This window comes from Schistocerca nitens, chromosome 3 (assembly GCF_023898315.1).
Source record: "Schistocerca nitens isolate TAMUIC-IGC-003100 chromosome 3, iqSchNite1.1, whole genome shotgun sequence".
Classification (NCBI taxonomy): Eukaryota; Metazoa; Arthropoda; class Insecta; order Orthoptera; family Acrididae; genus Schistocerca; species Schistocerca nitens.
The window spans coordinates 728,925,651-728,947,156 of NC_064616.1; the positions used below are offsets into that span (position 1 = coordinate 728,925,651).

Below are 21,506 nucleotides of genomic sequence, written 5' to 3' on the forward strand. Positions count from 1 at the left end.
TTGTCCTTAGGATAATTTAGGTTAAGTAGTATGTAAGCTTAGGGATTGATGACCTCAGCAGTTAAGTCCCAAAAGATTTCACACACATCTGAACATTTTTATGTAAATGATGATCATTTCGGCGCAACTGCACTTAGTATGTAGCAGTAACGCCTTGCGGATTCTGCATATGAAGAATACCCAGCGCGCTCAGAAATCTCATTTGAATTTTGTTTGTTTGTGAGATCGTGTTATGCGCCGTACAAAGAGAAGAAACGTGTAGCGGCACGTGTCGGAATTCGACAGCAGCAGGGTCGTGGCCTATCGAGACAACAGTTTATCGTTCCGCGAAATTGCTTCTCGCGCTGGTCGGAATCCCCCGATTGTCATACGAATGTGCAATCGATGGGATCAGGATGGCCGTTCTCAACGCCATGCAGGATCTCTAGGCCCCCACAGACGTATTGTTCACTTCCGTCTCGCAGAAATGTACAGCCACCTCACGTGCCTAGAATCAGGAAATGGGCTTGTTTGCAGCAAGGCTACGTGGACGCTGCGGACACGTGTGGACTACTGCGGACGGTGAGCACTGTGGCAGTTGTTGCGGCTTCCCCTAAAGCTACAGCAAAGAGAAGTGCGCCGCGAGTGCGGCTCCCAGCGACAACACTTGACAAAGGAGGCGCTTCCGCGTATAGTATTACGATGTTCGTATCCGAGTATGAAGGCTCCGAGGATGATGAAAGTTGCCACATTACGCTGAACATCGTCATACGAGCGCAGCACTTGGGGTGATGCTATGAGGTGCCACTGGGTACACAGTACTACCGTCTCCGCCTCGCATAGTCGGCACTTTGACCAGTACAACGTCGCCCTTTCCTTCTTTCACTTAACCATAGGACGCCTAAGGGGGGGGGGGGGGTTCGTTGAACCCACAATTTTTTTATGTCGCCTGCTTTTGCCTAAGTAACTTTCATACTACATATTCCCTTTGAGTTATTGTTTGTTGGCTATTTTATGAAACGTTAGTGTCAATATATTTTATAGAAAATTCCTGCTTTGAAAGAAAAAATAAATAAACTTATTATGGGTCCAACAACCCCCCCCCCCCCCTTAGGCTTCCATGCTATAGAAAATTTCCCTTAGTAGGATTTCGTATTTCTCATCTCTACAACAATGCAAGTTAGTTTCTTGTTGGTTGGTATTCTTGATATTCACAACAATCGGTTTACTTTCAGAGGAAGTGATTGTTGATGTCAGTTAGCTGTTATTTATCTTGTAAACTTGCAGTGAGTTAGTGCAGTTCCCAACACATAGGCCTCCAGTAACTTTGGTGTCCTAGACAGCAAAAACGAACCAAGTAAAAACTTACTGATGTTGTCAACAATGCACCAAGATAAAGGCACGGTTGGAGGAGAGAAGAATAAGACCGAGATAAATGCATATTATAATTCCACTAAAGGTGGAATTGATACCATTGATCAAATGGCGCGTATGTACACCTGCAAGAGGGGAACAAAGAGATGGCCTCTATCTGTATTTTACTCTCTCATCGACATTTGTGCTATTAATGCAACCACCATATTCATCCAGCAACATCCAAGATGGAATGAAAAGAAACACGACAAACGGAAACTTTATCTTCTGCAAGCTGGGATGGAACTAGTGAAATTGCAGGTAGAAGAAAGAAGTGCCAATGCAAGAGGTTTATCTAACCAAATTGTTCAATCAATGGAGACTATTCTACAAAAGAAAATCAAAGAAGTGACAACAGAAGCACTTCAGCCTCCTGCAGGGAAAGGTCGGTGCCTTATTTGTGTAAGAAAAGGTAAAACAAAGAAGCAGAAGTACAACAATCTGGGTAAACCAAAACAGTATTGTGGACAGTGTCATAAACATGTGTGTACACACATTCACAAAAAATTGTGAAGTGTGTCTCTTGCCTTGAAGTTGAGGACTCAGAGTAGTCTATTGTATATGAACATATCTGTATGTAATATGTCAATTTTTTATTAACTCAATCCAATATTTATAACAATTAACAACATTTATAAACCGATGCCTTAGTTAAAATACATAAACCATTTTGAAAGTTGTAATTTTTCGTCAGTAAACTTATTTAATACCTGTGGGCTCGCCGAACCTCCCCCCCCCCCCCCCCCCCCTTAGGCAACCAAGTTAGAAAAAAAAAGCTTGGGCGTCCTAGGGTTAACAATCACTCTTGTCGTTATGAATCTAAATTATACTGGGTGGACAGAAACAGTCTGGAAAGCTTGTAAGCGTGCCGAAGGGTAAGTTGTGCTGAGACATAACTGTTAAGAAAAAGTTCGATACGTTGCGCCGTTTCCGAGTTAATTAGTGTCGTAGTTAGTTAATCATGCCGTTTTGCGCGCTAATTCAAGCTGCCCGCCACTTACAATTAGTATCAGTTGTTCTCATAGCGTAGATGGGCACTATACTGCTCATTCTTTTGTTCGGGTTCGATCCTTATTACTGTCCTATGCCCAGTTTTTGTATCGTTCTCTTGTTCGATTTTAGGAAATCAAACGAAGAACACCGTCTCTGATAGGCCGCTTGAATCTGCGCACGCAATGGTTTGATTGGCCAACTTTAATGCTAAATAACTTGGAAAAGGTGCAGTATATCGATTTTTTTTCTTAAGTTGTTTCTCAGCATAACTTACCCTGCAACACCTTTACAAACTTTTCCGACTGTTACTGACCACTGCCGGCCGCGGTGGTCTCGCGGTTCTAGGCGCGCAGTCCGGAACCGTGCGACTGCTACGGTCGCAGGTTCGAATCCTGCCTCGGGCATGGATGTGTGTGATGTCCTTAGGTTAGTTAGGTTTAAGTAGTTCTAAGTTCTAGGGGACTGATGACCACAGCTGTTAAGTCCCATAGTGCTCAGAGCCATTTGAACCATTTTTTACTGACCACTCTGTGTATTACAACACGAGCTTCTAGTATGTTCTGGAAACGGTAATGGTTCAAATTAATAACTGCATTAACTTTCTGTTTTTTAGTAGCGAACAGTTTAAACAAAATTGCGTCATTTCAAGTTTACAAAAATGTGGAGATAAAATTAGTAACATAGACTGTTTTAAATAATTATGAAATACAGCTTTTGAAACATGTCACATGTATAAGACAATAAATATTTAGAACTTAATACAATGCGCATGTATCTAAGAAAAGTTAAGAACGTTTTTGAAACATAGCAATAATTTTCTGTTAAGTGAATAAATAAATTTCGTGAACAATTACGTAAATAATTTGAAAAATATCAGAAATATGTGGCATTTTTTGTCACTCATGTGAAATTGAATATATAGGATAACTAATTTTTATAGTACAACATTATCTCACAGATATATTATTAGGTTATGGATAAATTTAGCCGCGCGGGATTAGCCGAGCGGTCTAAAACGCTGCAGTCATGGACTGTGCGGCTGGTCCCTGTGGAGGTTCGAGTCCTCCTTCGGGCATGGGTGTGTGTGTGTTTGTCATTAGGATAATTTAGGTTAAGTAGTGTGTAAGCTTAGGGACTGATGACCTTAGCAGTTAAGTCCCATAAGATTTCACACACATTTGAACATTTTTTGGATAAATTTGGAAGACAGAAGATCACGCAAATGCACCAATGCATAACACAACATTTTGAGAAACGTGAGTCTAGTAGTTTGTAGTAAAAAATCAGAATAAACGCTACTGAGCAGAAGGTGGTACTGCAGATTTCAGTTAACACAGGGAGTTGCCGTAATTCTTGGTTTATTAAGCAAGTAGGTGTTAGATTTCTGAGGTGTTAAGGCCGGTTGCTGTACGCTATCTTCGAGGTTTCCGTGACGTTACTTCGCAACAAGATAACGCAGGACTGCATGTTGCCCGTGTTGTCACGCCCTACCCCGATGCAGCGGTTTGCAGCTGTTTCCCCGGTCAGCACTTCCTCTAGATCCCTCACCCACTGCAGCAAACTGGTCATTGGTCTCCGAGAGACTGGGACCCCACCACTCACCAGCCACTACCATTAACGGAGGTGGGGCAGCGAGGAATGACGTACCCGTATCGGTAATCCAAGCTCAGTTCGAGTTGATGCACAGCCAGGTGAGAAGTATATCCACTGATTGGTCAGATCTGTAAAATTTATTAGGGTCCTTCTTCAAAACGTGTCCTTTTATGAAACCCAGTTGTTGTCCTATTGAACCTTTCTGGTTAAAGTCAATCGTTGTATTCGCTGTCTTCATTTTAGATTTAAGTGTATCGTAGTTGCTGACACGTGTAGCCATTCTGTGTACTGAATTTCTCACCCTGTATACTCAAATCACCTGCAAATGTAATTAAGTATTCTTCCAATTATGCTAAATAAGAAGTTAAGTTCCACGTTCTGGCCCTAGACGAGCCAGTCGAACCCTACCGATCGCCGTGTCATACTCTGCTAGTGGCGTCATCGGGTGCTGTATCGAGGGGCGTGTGATCAGCTCGCCACTCTCCCAGCGATGTTGGGCTCCTTGACCTTGGAACCGCTACTAATCGGTCGAGTAGCTCCTCAGTTGACCTCGCTAGGCTGAGTGCACCCCTTCCCAATCCTCCCACCAAGAAAAAATCCCTGACAGTACCGGGAATCTAACTCCGATCCCCCGAAAGGCAGTCAGTCGCGCTGGCCGCTCAGCGACGGAGGCGGATTTAAACTGTATACGCACAATAAGTAAAATTTCTTCATTTGCTATCCTTCTTAGTTTTCCGTTTTCAGTGGCTAGCAGTGTCCACTCATACGTAAGTAAAGACTCATTTCGGAACCCATAGTGAGTGAAAAAGACGCAGTCTTGAGAATTTCAGTGTATCGTTTCTCCAGTGCGGACCATGAAGTGAGGCTGGATCCCTGGGTGTCGGCGTTACGCGGACGCGGCAAACGGACAGGCCAGCTAGGCGGCTTACCGCCGGCGGAACGAATCTACCAAGCACCGCCCCGGGTCATCGACTTCGGCCGCTCTGCATTCCACCGAACTCTGTATTCATCTCAATGTCACCTTTTTACGCTTTACATTTTTTATCGCCGTGATGTCGAAATTAAATCGCCGAAGTAGCCGACAAATGGACTCCAAATCAGACTCGCTTTTTCTTATTTCCAGCTCAGATGGGTAATCACTCCAGATCCAGTGTTACTAGCTTAACGACCTCTCAGAAACAGCCACCTCAGCATAGAGACAAATACAAAATAGTTTCGTCATTTTCTTCACAATTCCTTCTTTGAGACGACAACGTTCCACCCAGTTTTCGGTACGCCACCCTGCATGGAGTGTTACCATAAACCGCATGTGCCGTTCCATTTACTACATCTACACCTATATCTACATCTACGTCTATACCCCGCAAGCGACCTTACAGCGTGTGGCGGAAGGCACTTTATGTACCATTGTCATGTCATATACGGCGATTAAGAAGGTTCTATCTGCTTTAAACAGTTCTAATATTCTATAAATTCGTAGCATTATATAGAATATAAAAAAATACTTCCCATTTGAAGAGAATGTGTATTAACGCTTGCATCGTCGACTAGCCGCTTTAAACGTCATAGTATCTCGTCAGTTGCATTTCGAAGCAAATGTCATACCAAAGCACTAATGCTTTTCTCCAATTCCTCGAATACATGTAGCTTCGCTCGGTTGACATCTTTGCAAGGCAGATTTCTTGAGATCGGGACCTGCGGCGTGCATTCCAAGTCTACGCCTTATCGTCCATCCGCTCAGGAACGCCAAAGGCAAAATGAGGTGGGCCGTTGTCCTGCTGAAAATAAACTTCTATAACATTGCTCCACGCGGAGACTACTCTCCACACATCCATAAGTAGCATCTGCAGTTACGTTTCACTATCTATCGTACGTCGTTAGACAACGGGACCAGTGATATGGTTCGATGGCATGCCACACAAAACTGTCACCTTAGACAGATTTTACATTTTCAGCTGCCCGTTGTGGATCATAATCTGCCTAGTAATGGCAGTTGTTTAAGTTCACGAAACAAGCGACGTGAAAAAATGTCTCATAACTTCAAGTGGCGGTACGAAACGGAGTTCTTGTGAGACACTGAGGTTTGCAAGCATAATTCCTAAACTCTCCATGCGCTCATTGCAGATTTTAATAGATGAAGCGTATAATCATGTTTCCAGGATCGATGGTTGAGATCTTCGTTAATCACTGTGAGTACTGTTTGTCTGAAGAGCCCACTGTCACGAGTGACCTTGTTTTTTGGTTCACCAGGTACTCAATTGTGTACTGCACTATGAAGACAAATCTACACAATTTAAAACATACAACAATATGAGCGCCCGCTGTTGCAACCTTATCTGTTTTGCCAGTTCCCCTTCATGTACAGAAGAATTTGTAATGTCTAAATATATTCTCTTGTAATATGTAACATATAAACAAATATTCCTTGATAAATTGTAATAATTAACAAAACTACGTCGATTTAAAATCAGATTCTCTCTTCTCAACCACCATGTACAAACCTCTGATCAGAATAGTCCAGGCAGAACTTTGGGCACGATGAAGCACTACTCCACATTAACATGAAAATCGCGTAAAATCACATCTACATGAGAAACAGAATTTCGTTTGTGAGAAACAGCAGCACTAGTGTGTACCAAAAAAAGTCAGTAATTTAATTTTGAGGCTCTCTTGTAAATGAAAGAGAATTCCTTGCCCTTTCTTTATTTATGCCAGAATTCGATGTTAACGAACATCGCTTTAGTGTTGAGAAAGTATTTTCTGATGATCCCCAGTTGTCTAGTTAAGCTAGTACGTTCGATCGTGCATAATGGAAACAGTGAACTCAACCAAACCATTTTAACAATGCATGCGAGTTTGCTCTCATTTCAGCGTATACTCGCGGATTAAAACTTATGTTCCTCCGTGACATGAAACACAGATATACGTTCGTTGTTATCTAAGCAGTAAATCAAGGAGACATAGAGAAATATCGACCAGTCCGTGAGAAATAACATCTGTCCACAATTTTCAACGCATTACACTTACCGGGACATACAGGTCACTGAATCTGTCTGTAAATTAGAGCACAATATTTTTTATTATTTTAACGTGAGAAATTATCTGTATCTTACTTTTTTAGTTCCTTTCCTCGGTAAAGAGTGTGTCGTGGACTGTGAAGCCTGAGGGAGTGAAATATAATGTGATCACGAAGTCACGATAAAGAAATGTATATTTGTACTTGAATCTGCATGTGAGACACCAAACGGGGAATAATTAGGCCTGTTGTATTAGTAGTTTCACCTGTTCTTCTTCTGATATCATGAATTGGGATATAAATACCGTTGTTTCCATCGCTTATGGTTCAAATGGCTCTGAGTACTATGGGACTCAACATCTTAGGTCATAAGTCCCCTAGAACTTAGAACTACTTAAACCTAACTAACCTAAGGACATCACACACACCCATGCCCGAGTCAGGATTCGAACCTGCGACCGTAGCAGTCCCGCGGTCCCGGACTGCAGCGCCAGAGCCGCTAGACCACCGCGGCCGGCTCCATCGCTTATAAATTTAATGTACACTCCTGGAAATGGAAAAAAGAACACATTGACACCGGTGTATCAGACCCACCATACTTGCTCCGGACACTGTGAGAGGGCTGTACAAGCAATGATCACACGCACGGCACAGCGGACACACCAGGAACCGCGGTGTTGGCCGTCGAATGGCGCTAGCTGCGCAGCATTTGTGCACCGCCGCCGTCAGTGTCAGCCAGTTTGCCGTGGCATACGGAGCTCCATCGTAGTCTTTAACACTGGTAGCATGCCGCGACAGCGTGGACGTGAACCGTATGTGCAGTTGACGGACTTTGAGCGAGGGCGTATAGTGGGCATGCGGGAGGCCGGGTGGACGTACCGCCGAATTGCTCAACACGTGGGGCGTGTCTCCACAGTACATCGATGTTGTCGCCAGTGGTCGGCGGAAGGTGCACGTGCCCGTCGACCTGGGACCGGACCGCAGCGACGCACGGATGCACGCCAAGACCGTAGGATCCTACGCAGTGCCGTAGGGGACCGCACCGCCACTTCCCAGCAAATTAGGGACACTGTTGCTCCTGGGGTATCGGCGAGGACCATTCGCAACCGTCTCCATGAAGCTGGGCTACGGTCCCGCACACCGTTAGGCCGTCTTCCGCTCACGCCCCAACATCGTGCAGCCCGCCTCCAGTGGTGTCGCGACAGGCGTGAATGGAGGGACGAATGGAGACGTGTCGTCTTCAGCGATGAGAGTCGCTTCTGCCTTGGTGCCAATGATGGTCGTATGCGTGTTTGGCGCCGTGCAGGTGAGCGCCACAATCAGGACTGCATACGACCGAGGCACACAGGGCCAACACCCGACATCATGGTGTGGGGAGCGATCTCCTACACTGGCCGTACACCACTGGTGATCGTCGAGGGGACACTGAATAGTGCACGGTACATCCAAACCGTCATCGAACCCATCGTTCTACCATTCCTAGACCGGCAAGGGAACTTGCTGTTCCAACAGGACAATGCACGTCCGCATGTATCCCGTGCCACCCAACGTGCTCTAGAAGGTGTAAGTCAACTACCCTGGCCAGCAAGATCTCCGGATCTGTCCCCCATTGAGCATGTTTGGGACTGGATGAAGCGTCGTCTCACGCGGTCTGCACGTCCAGCACGAACGCTGGTCCAACTGAGGCGCCAGGTGGAAATGGCATGGCAAGCCGTTCCACAGGACTACATCCAGCATCTCTACGATCGTCTCCATGGGAGAATAGCAGCCTGCATTGCTGCGAAAGGTGGATATACACTGTACTAGTGCCGACATTGTGCATGCTCTGTTGCCTGTGTCTATGTGCCTGTGGTTCTGTCAGTGTGATCATGTGATGTATCTGACCCCAGAAATGTGTCAATAAAGTTTCCCCTTCCTGGGACAATGAAGTCACGGTGTTCTTATTTCAATTTCCAGGAGTGTATATCGTGCAGTGGCACAAATTGATTGTGGTTGAAAATATCACAGATGCTGAAATTTAAATGGCACATAATAGAATAGAACGTGGCGTCTGAAACATAACGTTACCGGCAGGCGAAATAGAATTCTTCTGTTTTGGAACTGAGTCTCCGGCTTGCACACACTGTTCCGTTTCTGGCGTGAAACAACGAATTGGTTCACAGTCTCTGTGAAGCACTTCTGAGCAATTTGTTTTAGAATTTTCTTCTAATCAGTATTCAAGAAATGGGGCATCCGTTTCGCACAAATCTTTTTCATTCTGAGTTCTTCATGTACTGTGCATTGTATTCCCCTCTTATGAACCACTGCCATCTGCTGTTTCATTCAGCTCTCGTTGTCAGTCTTCCAGTACCATATTGTGCTCTTTCTCATCGTATTACGTGGTATTGTAGTACTGGGACGTCCTTCAGAACACGCAAAACCATGGTGAGTTCAGTTACCCATTTCTTAATTGTTTAAAACGATGGTGCAGACCATACTTCTAATTAATTTCAGAATTCAATAAACCGTTTACAACGAAAAATTTTTTACTGGTGTTGCGCTCCAGTTTATACATTTGCAGCGAACACACCAGATTTTTTTAAATAGTTGCATAAACAAAACTATTCTATAGATCAAGCTGACACTTTCGAAACAAAACAAAAAAATGGTTCAAATGGCTCTGAGCACTATGGGACTCAACTGCTGAGGTCATTAGTCCACTAGAACTTAGAACTAGTTAAACCTAACTAACCTAAGGACATCACAAACATCCATGTCCGAGGCAGGATTCGAACCTGCGACCGTAGCGGGCTTGCGGTTCCAGACTGCAGCGCCTTTAACCGCACGGCCACTTCGGCCGGCAAAACAAAAAAAAAAAAAAAAAAATGGTACAAATGACTCTAAGCACTATGAGACTAAATGTCAGAGGTCATCACTCCCCTAGACTTGGAACTACTTAAACCTAACTAACCTAAGGACATCACAAACATCCATGCCCAAGGCAGGATTCGAACCTGCGATCGTAGCAGCAGCGCCGTTCCGGACTGAAGCGCCTAGAACCGCTTGGCCACAGCTGCCGGCCTTTCGAAATACGTGCCAACATAAAAAAATAAGGTTTCATTCATATAATTTTTTTTTTTTTATGGGGAACGGTGATTCAGATCCCCGTCCGCTCATCCAGACTTTGGTTTTCCATGGTTTTCCGAACTCGCTTGATTCGAATACCAGGATGGTTTCTTTGAAAAGGAAACGGCTCGTTTCCTTCTCCTATCCGCGCTTGTGCTCTATCCCTAATGACGTCGTCGTCGACGCCTTACCCTCGCATTCAAAAATTTCTCAGACGGTAGTTTTTCGGCGGAGGAAATATTTAAGCGACCAGTAAAATGTGTTTTCCACCAGTAATTGGCCTACAATGAACTGTGTAATATAAAGGTATGTGTGCAGGGAGGAGACCCCCAAGAGGGATCATTGCCGACAAAATTTTATTTAAATAAATTTTTCAATGCATAATGTTCGGCCGTAGCCGGCTTGGGCATACTGTGGTGGAAGGTGCTGGCCGGAAGACCATGGTCGGCACATTCCTGCCACGTGCTCCTCGGTCAGACTCAAGTCCCACGGGTTGGTTGCGCTGACGGGGCCACGCTACTAGCAAGGCACGTTGGCGGAATCAATCCTCCAGAGACTAATCGTGTGATCACGTGGGGACGCGGCCGGGAGCGGCGAGGGCGGCTTGGAAACAGCTCCGCGCTCTCTTATCTTCTTACCTCGGCCCCGAGTAGTCGCTCCTCTAGTCTCTGCTTCTCTGATGAGCAGACGGCAACCCCTCTTGGGGCTGCTCAGCCCTACGTAGGCACCACTGTACCATCATTACAAGAATAAACTGGGTCCATTCCACTCAATTAACTTTCATTTTACAACGCCCTCCGCTCCTGACTTCTATCCTGACGAACATATGAATCAGATTACATTCTGTTCAAGATGAACTCAGCTTTCTTTCTTACATCATGTACGAATAAGTAGAATATAGGATTCTTCTTTTAGCAACCAACATAGGAACAAGCTATTCTTTGCTACAATTTTTGAGATATTTTGAAAGTATCTCATTTCGAAATGATTTCATGTTTTTTGGTAAATACAGGACACTGAAAGATGAGAAAGGAACACTGAATTATGCGTAAAATAGAAATGGCAACGAATAAGTTCCTGTGTAGTCGCGTTGTGTAATACTACTCCAATATGTGTTGATTGCGAGAGGTGAATTACGTCGTCAGGCAAGCAACTGTCATATGCAACCACGAAAACAGGCTATTCAGCGGATCGCAAAGTTGTCTACTGTTTTACCTTTTAGAATCTCAGTTAATTATGATTTACCTGACAGAGTATGCGACCGCAGATTGTAACAAAATCGTAGGACAGAAATGACAAAAATGGTTCAAATGGCTCTGAGCACTATGGGACTTAACATCTGAGGTCATCAGTCCCCTAGAACTTAGAGCTACTTAAGCCTAACTAACCTAAGGACATAACACACATCCATGCCCGAGGCAGGATTCGAACCTGCGACCGTAGCGGTCGCGCGGTTCCAGACTGTAGCGCCTAGAACCGCTGGGCCACTCTGGCCGGCACACAAATGACAATGTTAGGACAAATGCACAGTGACTAGTGGAACACAAGAAATGCATCTTACGAATTCGTATGGAGATCAGCGAAGCCTTCTCCCCATGCATGTTTGAAATGCCCTTGAAGATGCGAGAAGATAAACTGTTTAATGTGCTTGCAGAATCATTTTAACAGTATAGTATCTTAAGAACGATCTGAGTGCTGAACGGAAATTGCAAATTGTATGCAAACAGCAAATGATAAATGTTGAAGTGCAGGAGGGCAACAGTGGAGTTTATATTCACTATGTGACGTCATTCGTGACATTTCATTTTGATTCATCTCTCCATTTATTTCGCTAACAACGTTCTCTTCATTCTTCCCTTCCTCGACTCCACTCAGGAATTCGTTTTAGGTCTATTACTCGTATTTTCTACCACAGTTAACTGAAATTCGTCAGAAAATGTCTCACGTATAGCATTTCTTGTTACCACTACTGTGTCCTGATATCTGATATTCCCATGACCACGATAATCTCCAGGTAATTACCTAAGCTGTTCTAGAACTATGCAGTGCTCCATTTGTTTCTAACCATTAAAAGTCACTTGTTTTACGGTTTCGCGAACTTCGGCCGAATTGCTCTACACAGTTTCCTTCTTTGACTATGTCATATACTGCATATTCAGTTATTTCAGGTATTTGGCCGGCACTGTCATGAGCAGCCACACATATTATGTGCACCGCGGTGTACGAACTTCGTACAGGTAGCAATCGCAGAAATGGCATGAGCCGAATAATTTTCATCGTTACCGACAAACAGTCGCTCGATTGAGTTATTGCGCGGGCAGTTTCTCCTAATTTGTTACCCAGTACTAAGAAGCATTTTTCATTTAGCACAATGCTGTGAGATCCTAGAACAGTCGCTTCAGTCTGGAACCGCGCGACCGCTACGGTCGCAGGTTCGAATCCTGCCTCGGGAATGGATGTGTGTGATGTCCTTAGGTTAGTTAGGTTTAAGTAGTTCTGTCTTATTGAAAATTGGCGCCACAAAACTGTCGCGTAAGAGGTAACATATGAGGAGGCAGGATGTCTGTGACATGCTGTTGTATCGTCAGAGTCCACAGTCACTACCAACCGTGAACTGAAGTCACACGCGTGGCTCTCTACGCCCTGAGTAACACTGCCGTGCTTCTCCAGAATGAAATATGAGACCTCTCCACAGGTCGACGCCTTACTCGCGTACGATGCAATGCGGGGTAGAGCAGAAGCGCGGTAGATATGCAATGTTTAGTACTGAAGACTTCGTAAGGATGGAGAAAAATAAGCGGAATAAGACGCGTTTTTCAGACTTCTCCACAGACGAAATATATGCTATAAATTGTCCTGGAGCAGTATAAGGACGTACGGGAAAAAAACTTGTAAGGTAACTACGACCTACAAAGGAAAGGCACGGAAGTGAAGTTTCCGTTCATGAAACATGGGAACAATTTTGAAAATGTTTAACGATGACATTAAGAAAAAATACATTAGTTCTAATAGTTGCATACTACTTTGTCCAAAAAACCTCAGTTTAAATTATTTATCATTCGTTTTCTGGAACTGATACGTTCGTTCACATAACAGACGGGGAGCTCGTTGGGGCTCATTTTCCTTCTCAGCAGGCATATCAGAGTAGTTAGATCTTTGTTAACGAAAAGAAACAATGTAATTCTCAGCACTTAAGGTTGCCTAGAATGCTGCCCATTACAGTGGCCAGAGAACTATGTAAGTATCAAGTGATTTATTGATGTGGTTGTCGTAATTACATTTATGACCAGTAACTTAAGAAATGAATCTTTTGGCAGGTGATCGATAAAGCCAATGCTTTATACTATTGGCCACAAGAGATATAACGACCGAATCTGAAATTTTTTCCTTGGTGTCCTCGCTGCGACCGACGGAACCTCAGAAAAGAACTAGAAACACTTTTTGTTTAAATACTAACAGTACTTTTATATCCTTTATATAATGTGGGAACTTATTGTCGGATTTGTTGGTTTCAGCCTTTTACTTGTCATATGGTAATCATTATTATATCTATGCAGATATTTATTAAGGATTCAGTGCATTGTTTCTTCAAGTACATAATCACGGTGCTGGAACTGTTGAGAGCACTACATTTGTCTCTTTAACATTGTCGTGGCTGTAATTTGCAATACGCTTTACAGCTTTCTTGTATGTGTGTGTTGACAACACCACCCCAAATCTGTAGATAATGTAACAAGTATTGGTATATGAGACCATATCACATCTTCAGTAATGCGCCTCCATTTACTATGCTGAACATTTTCCTCATTAGGAATGTGTTTGAGCTAATTCTTGGACAGGTAGTATTTACGTGACCTTCCCAAGACAAGATAAGTACTTATATGAAATGAATTGGAAATTGCGAATAAGGACAACCATCAGCCGTAGAATGGAATGACGACAATGAAAATTTGTGCCGGACCAGGACTTGAACCCGAATTTCCCGCTTATCGCGAGCGGTCGCCTTACCAGTTGGCTATCCATGCACGACCCAAGGCCAGACCCAAACTTATATATGTCGTCAACCATTCGTCTACGACCTCTACTCGTACGCCCATATGTATATTCCCGTACAGGTCAGACTTTGTACTTGAAAGTCGCTTGCCCGGTATCGGCAGAGAAACACTATATTGCAGTGCCTCTGTTATTCTGATTACGATGCACAGTTCTTTTCCATCGTAATTGTAATCGTTAAGCGGGAAATCCGGGTTCGAGTCCTGGTCCGACACAAATTGTCATTGGCGTCATTCCATACGGTTATGGTTATCCATATTCGCAATTTCGAATTCATGCATGCATGCATACATGTCCAAAGGAACTTACCATCGTAATCAGAATAACAGTCACTGCAATACCATACAGACAAGCACTTGTATTGCAATTCCTTGTATCATGCAGGTCTGTGTTCCCAAATTTACGGATGATGTTTTCAGTTTGATCATTCATAATGACAAGGACATATATGTACATTGTTTTTGTTCCATTTGTGAAGAATTTTTGCTAGTGAAAACTGGATTGCATTTTCAATATTCAGACCAGTTCTTTTCTCCATTTCATGAAGTGGTGTAATTTTCATTGAAAATGGAACTGGCTTCATGTGGGCCCGAAAAATCTTTCCTTGCGGTGTAAGTATTATGTTTCCATTGTTTGTACTACTTATTTCTATTATATCTGCATTTATGAAAGCACAGACAGTATTTGCTATCGTATGTGAACTTTCCGTTGTTTTCTTGAAGTACATGGGTTTGGTTTCTCTTAATGCTCTGAGGTAAACTCTCTTTCTGTTTCTGTGGACTTCATTACTGGTTTAGTTGTTGTTTTTTGTTACTAAACATATAAAAGTTTTAGTTGCTCTATTGCTATTTTTATAGACACATTTTCACCATTTATGACGTCAGTATTGCAACATGGACACTTTCGTTTGTTTTTTATACATTTGTTTTCGGCACTTGCACATTCCTGAACTACGCTTGGCACCCTCTTGACATTTTGTTGAGCTATTTGTGTAGTCATATGACTTTCTTCTCTGTTGTTACGCTGCAGACTACTCCCTGCTTTTTGTAGAGGATACAGCGTTCTTTTTCTACCATTTGTACGTTCATAGTTCTAATTTTTTTCCCTTGTACAAATTTCCACTCACCGTTTCCAGGATCAAGTTCGCGCAGTTCTTTCTGCAAGCCACTTATTTTGTCATAAAACGTGGCTATGATTCTTCGCAGATACCAAATTTCTTCAGAGTCTTCTTCATTTTTGTTTCCTATGAACACAATACCCGATATTATCACTGACACATCGCCCATGTAGCCACTCCAAAATTGGGAATTTTACTGTTCAAGACTTTTTTTTCATTTTATACTGTATCTTGCACTTACAAAAATCCAATACATACTTTCTGTCTTTTACACGAATATTTTTACCTATTAAGCACGTTTATACAGGTCTGTCGTGTTTTAATACGCCACCGAAATATCTGCTAAGTGCACCAGCCGCCATATTGCATTTTTGCGTATAAAGTCGTTTAGCGGTGTTGCCAAGCGCTTTTTGTTGTAATTGAAATAAAAATCGAAGCTCGTTTAATCCATTGTAAGTGTTAACAACATAGCGAATTCATATACTGGGTTCATTTTCTGAAGTAAGGTCAAAATTAATGTCCAGTCAACGAAGTTTACACAATCAGCCCTTAATCTTTGATCCCAAGTGACGCTCAACTGGAGAATCGTAAACAGCCTTAGAACTGCCGCCGTTGATAAACACCGTGAGGTCACACGCCCATGCGGAGGCAACTACAGCGGCAAGAGTTGACTTCGGTCAGAGCTACAGCAGGGAGGGACCTCGCCAACAATGAGTCTGCACGGCGGTGACCCACATTCGAGCGAGCGGAGAAGCGCTTGGGCTGGCCTTGTCTCACGCCCACATCGCTCGTTCAGAAGAGGGTCGCACTACCGAGAAACTCCGAAATACTTCCACAGTCTTCCTTAGAACTTTCGGTTTGTCACGGCCCAGATAATATTCTCGTGATGAAAGATGTACCCTAAAATTAGGGTGGAAGGAAGATACGGAGTTTAACGCTCCATCAGCAACGAGATCATTTAGAGACGGAGTACAAGTTTGCGGTAGGGAGGGGGAGCGAGATCGGCCATACCGTTTACGAAGGAATCATCCCAGCATTTGCCTGGAGAGATTTAGGGAAATCACGGAAAACCTAAATCTAGATAGCAGGACGGAGAAATTTCAACCGTCGTTGTCTCGGATACGAGTTCGGCGTGTTTTACTACTGGGCTACCTCGTTTGGTGCCTAAAATTAATTTCCACGTTTAGGAAGAAAGCATTTCGCGCTTTCTTATTGCTGAAGGAGCTTCTTCCAGCTTTACAAAATCCAGCACAAGAAACTCACATGCTCTTCTCAACGCTGTTGGGTTCTTCAGGCCGAACATTGGTTTGATGCAAACTCTCCATGCTAATCTATTCTGTACAAAGTACTGCCTCTCTGCATAAATGCTGCAAGATGCATGCACTTAAACCAGCTTACTTTAGTTAATCTGTTGTCTCCCTCTATAATTTTAACGCCCCTCCCCCACTCACCTCAATTAACAAGCAGGCGATTCCTTGATGCCACATGATTTGTGCTATCAAGCGTTCCCTTCTTTCAGTCAAGTTACCCACCTCCTCCTCAGCACTCTTCTGTAGCAAAATCCTTCTTGTCTGTATTGTTCATCATCCACATTTCACTTCCGAGCAAATTTACATTCCAGATAAATACCTTCAGAAAAGATTTCCTAACACTTAAATATACACACATCAAAAAAAGTTTTGCATCACCTCGGTTCCGAGAGTTTCGGAACCTGTACAGAAAATTGGAATAGAGATCAACATAAATATCATTTCCACCCTTTTTATTGCTCACGAAAAACACATATTACATGTTGTACCACTATACAGCGAGACCTTCAGAGACGGTGGTCCATGTTGCTGTACACACTGCTACCTCTAATAACCAGTAGCACGTCCTGTTGCATTGATGCGCGCGTGTATTCGTCATGGCATACTATCCACAAGTTCATCAAGACACTGTTGGTCCAGATTGTCCTACTCCTCAATGGCGATTCGGCGTAGATCCCTCAGAGTGGTTGGTGGGTCACGTCGTCCATAAACAGCCCTTTTCAACCTATCCCAGGCATGTTCGATAGGGTTCATGTCTTCAGAACATGCTGGCCACTCTAGTCGAGCGATGTCGTTATCCTCAAGGAACTCATTCACAAGATGTGCACGATGGGGTGCGAATTTTCGTCCATGCAGACGAATGCCTCGCCAATATCCTGTCAACATCATTGCACTATCAATCGGAGGATGGCATTCACGTATCGTACAGCCGTTGCGGCGCCTTTCATGACCACCGGCGGCGTACGTCGGCACCACATAATGCCACCCCAAAACATCAGGGAACCTCCACCTTGCTGCACTCGCTGGATAGTGTGTTCAAGGCTTTCAGCCTGAGAGGGTTGCCTCCAAACACGTCTCTGACTATTATCTAGTTGAAGGCATGTGCGCCACTCATCGGTGAAGACAACTTGATGGCAATCCTGAGCGGTCCACTCGGCATGTTGTTGGGCCCATCTGTACCGCGCTGCGTGGTGTCGTGGTTGCAAAGATGGACCTCGGCATGTACGCCAGGAGTGAAGTTGTGCATCTTGCAGCCTATTACGCACAGTTTGAGTCGTGACACGACGTCCTATGGCTGCACGAAAAGCATTATTCAACATGGTGGCGTTGCTGTCAGGGTCCCTCCAAGCCATAATCCATAGGTAGCAGTCATACACTGGAGTCGTAGCCCTTGGGCGGCCTGAGCCAGGCATGTCACTGACATTTCCTGTCTCTCTGTATCTCCTCCTTACCCGAACAACATCGCTTTGGTTCTCTCCGAGATGCCTGGACACTTCCTTTGTTGGTAATAGGTTAGATTTACACTACTGGAAAAATTATCAGGATTACAGAACTATAAAAGCTCTCTGTCATGTATAATTCAATATGGTGTGAAGGCCCCACGTGCAATAGCCTGACCCCCTAAATAGAGAGTCATGGAATCAAAGGGACTGTGGATATATCACTGGGGATTTCTCCTATACACAGGTGGTAAAGGAATCCACAAAGTGTCCTGGAGAAGAGAACAAATAAGTTGCTGACCTACAATATTCCTGACATATTTGATTGATGACATATCATATTTACTTGCAAGCCAGGCGAGAACTGGCAGCCTTCGTTCTTCAATGAAGGCTTGCACATTCTAGGTTAAATTTGGTCAGTACTGTCCTACTGAAATAGGGCACGTGGAATGTCTGAAAGAGAGGCACTGACTCGAGCTTTAAAACTTCACTAATGTAGGTGTAGTTGTTCAGATTATTCTCAGTATGTGGAAGTTGAGATCACAGATTGTCTTCAGTGACTCTACGAATCATCACACTTTGTACTTATGCACTGTTTTGTTCAATAGTACTGGCTGCCAAACTGCAGTCACCACAGTAGCATCTAACAAGTATGAGACCATGATTGTAGTACGTTGTGCTTAAGTGGAAACATTATATTTTGCCAGTCAATATGCCAGTGATGTGTTAATGTGCACACAGTGCTTTCCAGGATGTTCATGATTTCTGGAGAATGGACAGCAGTCCAGACTGAAGCAGCCAACGATAAACCATTCCAAACAGGTTCCCACTTGTTATAGTGCAAACCCAATGCTGTGGACAAAACTGAGTTGTCTGTTATGGCCCCACAAACAAACTGGTGTCCTTCCTGTGCTGGAGTCACGTTGGATGGTGTAGTACCACCTCATTGCTGTGTTTCATCCTGTTCCATCCACTAGTCCTATGTATTTATCACTACCACAGTATCATGCCCTGTACAAACTGGAATGTACACCATGACAATTGATTAATTAGGGACCGAGCATTTTACATTAATCAAAGTGACTTGCATTTTCATATTTCCTATTTTGACATTGACAAAACATAATGGCACTCATTGTCACAGACTGGACATAGTGTACTATGGGTCCAGGAATTACTAGGGTTACGTATATATAGTCTCTAGATAATGTTAGTCATTTTTTACTGTAATACTTTTGTACACATTTTCTTAATTCAGAAACATTTCAGTTATTTTTCCATTGTAAGATTCACAACTGTCAGTTTACTTTATTTTATTTGTCAGTGTTTGTTATTAAAGTTCTTCTTTGAAGAGCCAGTGTGCAAAACATGACTGTTTTTGAAAGATCAGATGTTTAATAGTTGCACACAGTTTCAGACAGCATTATGCTAGTCAGGTTGAATTTCTTTGTATAACTAGTTATAGTAGCGTAAGTAGTTGCACTATTAATATTGTTGATAAATGTAGACAATGCCCATAGGTAACTTGGCAAAACTGTTTCCTGCAGTCAGTTCTAACCTTTGAATGAGACTCTTCAATGATTCTCCCTTTGCTATTCAAATGTTTGGCTGATGTAATATGTTATTCAATTTCTAATATCATGGCCCCTTCTTCTCTCAGTTCTGATTTTCAAAGGTAAGGAACTTACACAGCTAGCGTTTTACAGGCCTATGATTGTCTTAATTGAAAACAGGTGCCTACTATAGGATCTATTGAATCTGATAAGATTTGTATTGTATTGCAGGTCGCTCTTGGAACCTAGTGGCTGCGGCGGCGCGGCCAGTCAGCAAGTCTGCTGTAAGCATGCCTTTCATTGACGACGACCTGCTGTGGTGCCCTGACAACGACGGCAAGATGGTGGACCTGTCACAATGCTTGGCAAGTGACTTCTGCTTTCCAGTCAGCTTTTCATTTTTCATCCCTTAAAAGTACACTCTGTGCAGGATTCACAAGGCAATATTGTGCCACACAAAATTTTCCACATGAGCAAAGTAGAAGCACTGTTTAAAATGTTTTATAGCTATTTAAATAGAATGATTTTCAGAATTCAAATTCTGCCCGTATAGCTGAATGACTATAAGGTTAATTAAAGTCTGATTCAAACACCAAGGAAAAATCCTAATTAGCATTCATGAGCAGTTTTATGCAGGGTGTTCACTACATGGATTAAGTAACATATCATAGTTACCATTTCAAAAATCAAAACATAATCATGTTATATCCTGTAAAATGGATCACTGCCAGTTTTATGACAAAATCTGTTATCAAGATGAAGGGTGTATTAAAATCTATAGTCTTTTATTAGGCCTTATTGCAGGTGGTATGCTGTAGCCTTCCTCCCACCTTTTTATTGACTTACCCAGCCAGTCATTGGGGAGGGGGGAGGAGGGGAGGGGGACCAAAGATTGTTTGATCCCAAAAGAATGTTGTAACTTGGCATTTTTCACATTAACAAATCATTCCCAATGGTAAAAGATGTGATAAGTGACAGAAAAAAATTCTAGGACTGACATAATCTTTGACATTTAAGTTTGTAGTCTGACACTTGTCCACTAAGCTGTAGAGCCACTAGAAGCACCTTAGGATGTAATAGAAATCACAGTACAACTAGATATTTTTCATATACTGAAACAGTCTCCATAAAGAGTGTTACGGTGTTTGGAAAAATCCTAATAGTTTCAGATCAAATGTGTAACCTTTGCATTTGTAGTGTGATACTTAACCAGTCAGCTGGGAAACTACAAATTCTTTGTATTATTTACATAAGTTTGTATTTAGGTCTTTCAAAACATAATTATACAAAGACATTGATTAAATACTTGTTTACATGTTCCATAGGTCATATTATTTGCAAACATAATGATTTTTGATCTGTGGTTTACACAAAAGCTACACAGAGTTTGTAAAAAACATAATGATGACAATAGCTGAGACACATAAAAGTTATTAATTCACTATTTATTTTTTAACATTTCATCTATAATATAGGAAGATTATTTAATCAGTATTTTAAAATATTATGATTGTCTCTCAGGTGTTTTGTCTCTGTGTGCACAATGGTAAAAAATTTGACTGTGTTCCATACCTTGCAATTAGTACTGCAATAAGTTATTACTGTACAATTTAATGAGTAAATGTCATTGTTGCTCTAAAAATCAATGAATTGCTGTCAATAAACTTCATTCGCAAATAACTATACTGTAGGACTGTAGTTGATATTTATAGCTGTACTTCTCTAAACTCTAGTCATAATTCTCATTACTTTCATTTTTTCAGTAATATTTATTTCCTAAGTTAGCTGCAACCTCAAAATGTGCTTTATAGCAGATATACCACAACTTACTTTATACTAATTTCAGTGTAGCCTCCAGAAGCTCTTTTACAATAGAACAATATTGTGCCTTATGTGAAATGACTCAAACATGACAATGTCTATAATTTCATAAAC

General features: G+C 42.7%; 1 protein-coding gene across 5 annotated transcripts in view; it reads left to right on the forward strand.

The window, feature by feature from the left end:
* Positions 1–21,506, forward strand: part of LOC126248704 (ecdysone-induced protein 74EF-like) — a 737,945-nt gene that overhangs the window by 261,340 nt on the left and 455,099 nt on the right. For all 5 annotated transcript variants that reach the window (XM_049949991.1, XM_049949993.1, XM_049949990.1 and 2 more), the window contains one exon: positions 19,803–19,936. In XM_049949991.1, the coding sequence (XP_049805948.1) occupies positions 19,862–19,936 (75 nt within the window). In that variant the 5' untranslated portion in view covers positions 19,803–19,861. The remainder of the gene's footprint in view (positions 1–19,802; positions 19,937–21,506) is intronic.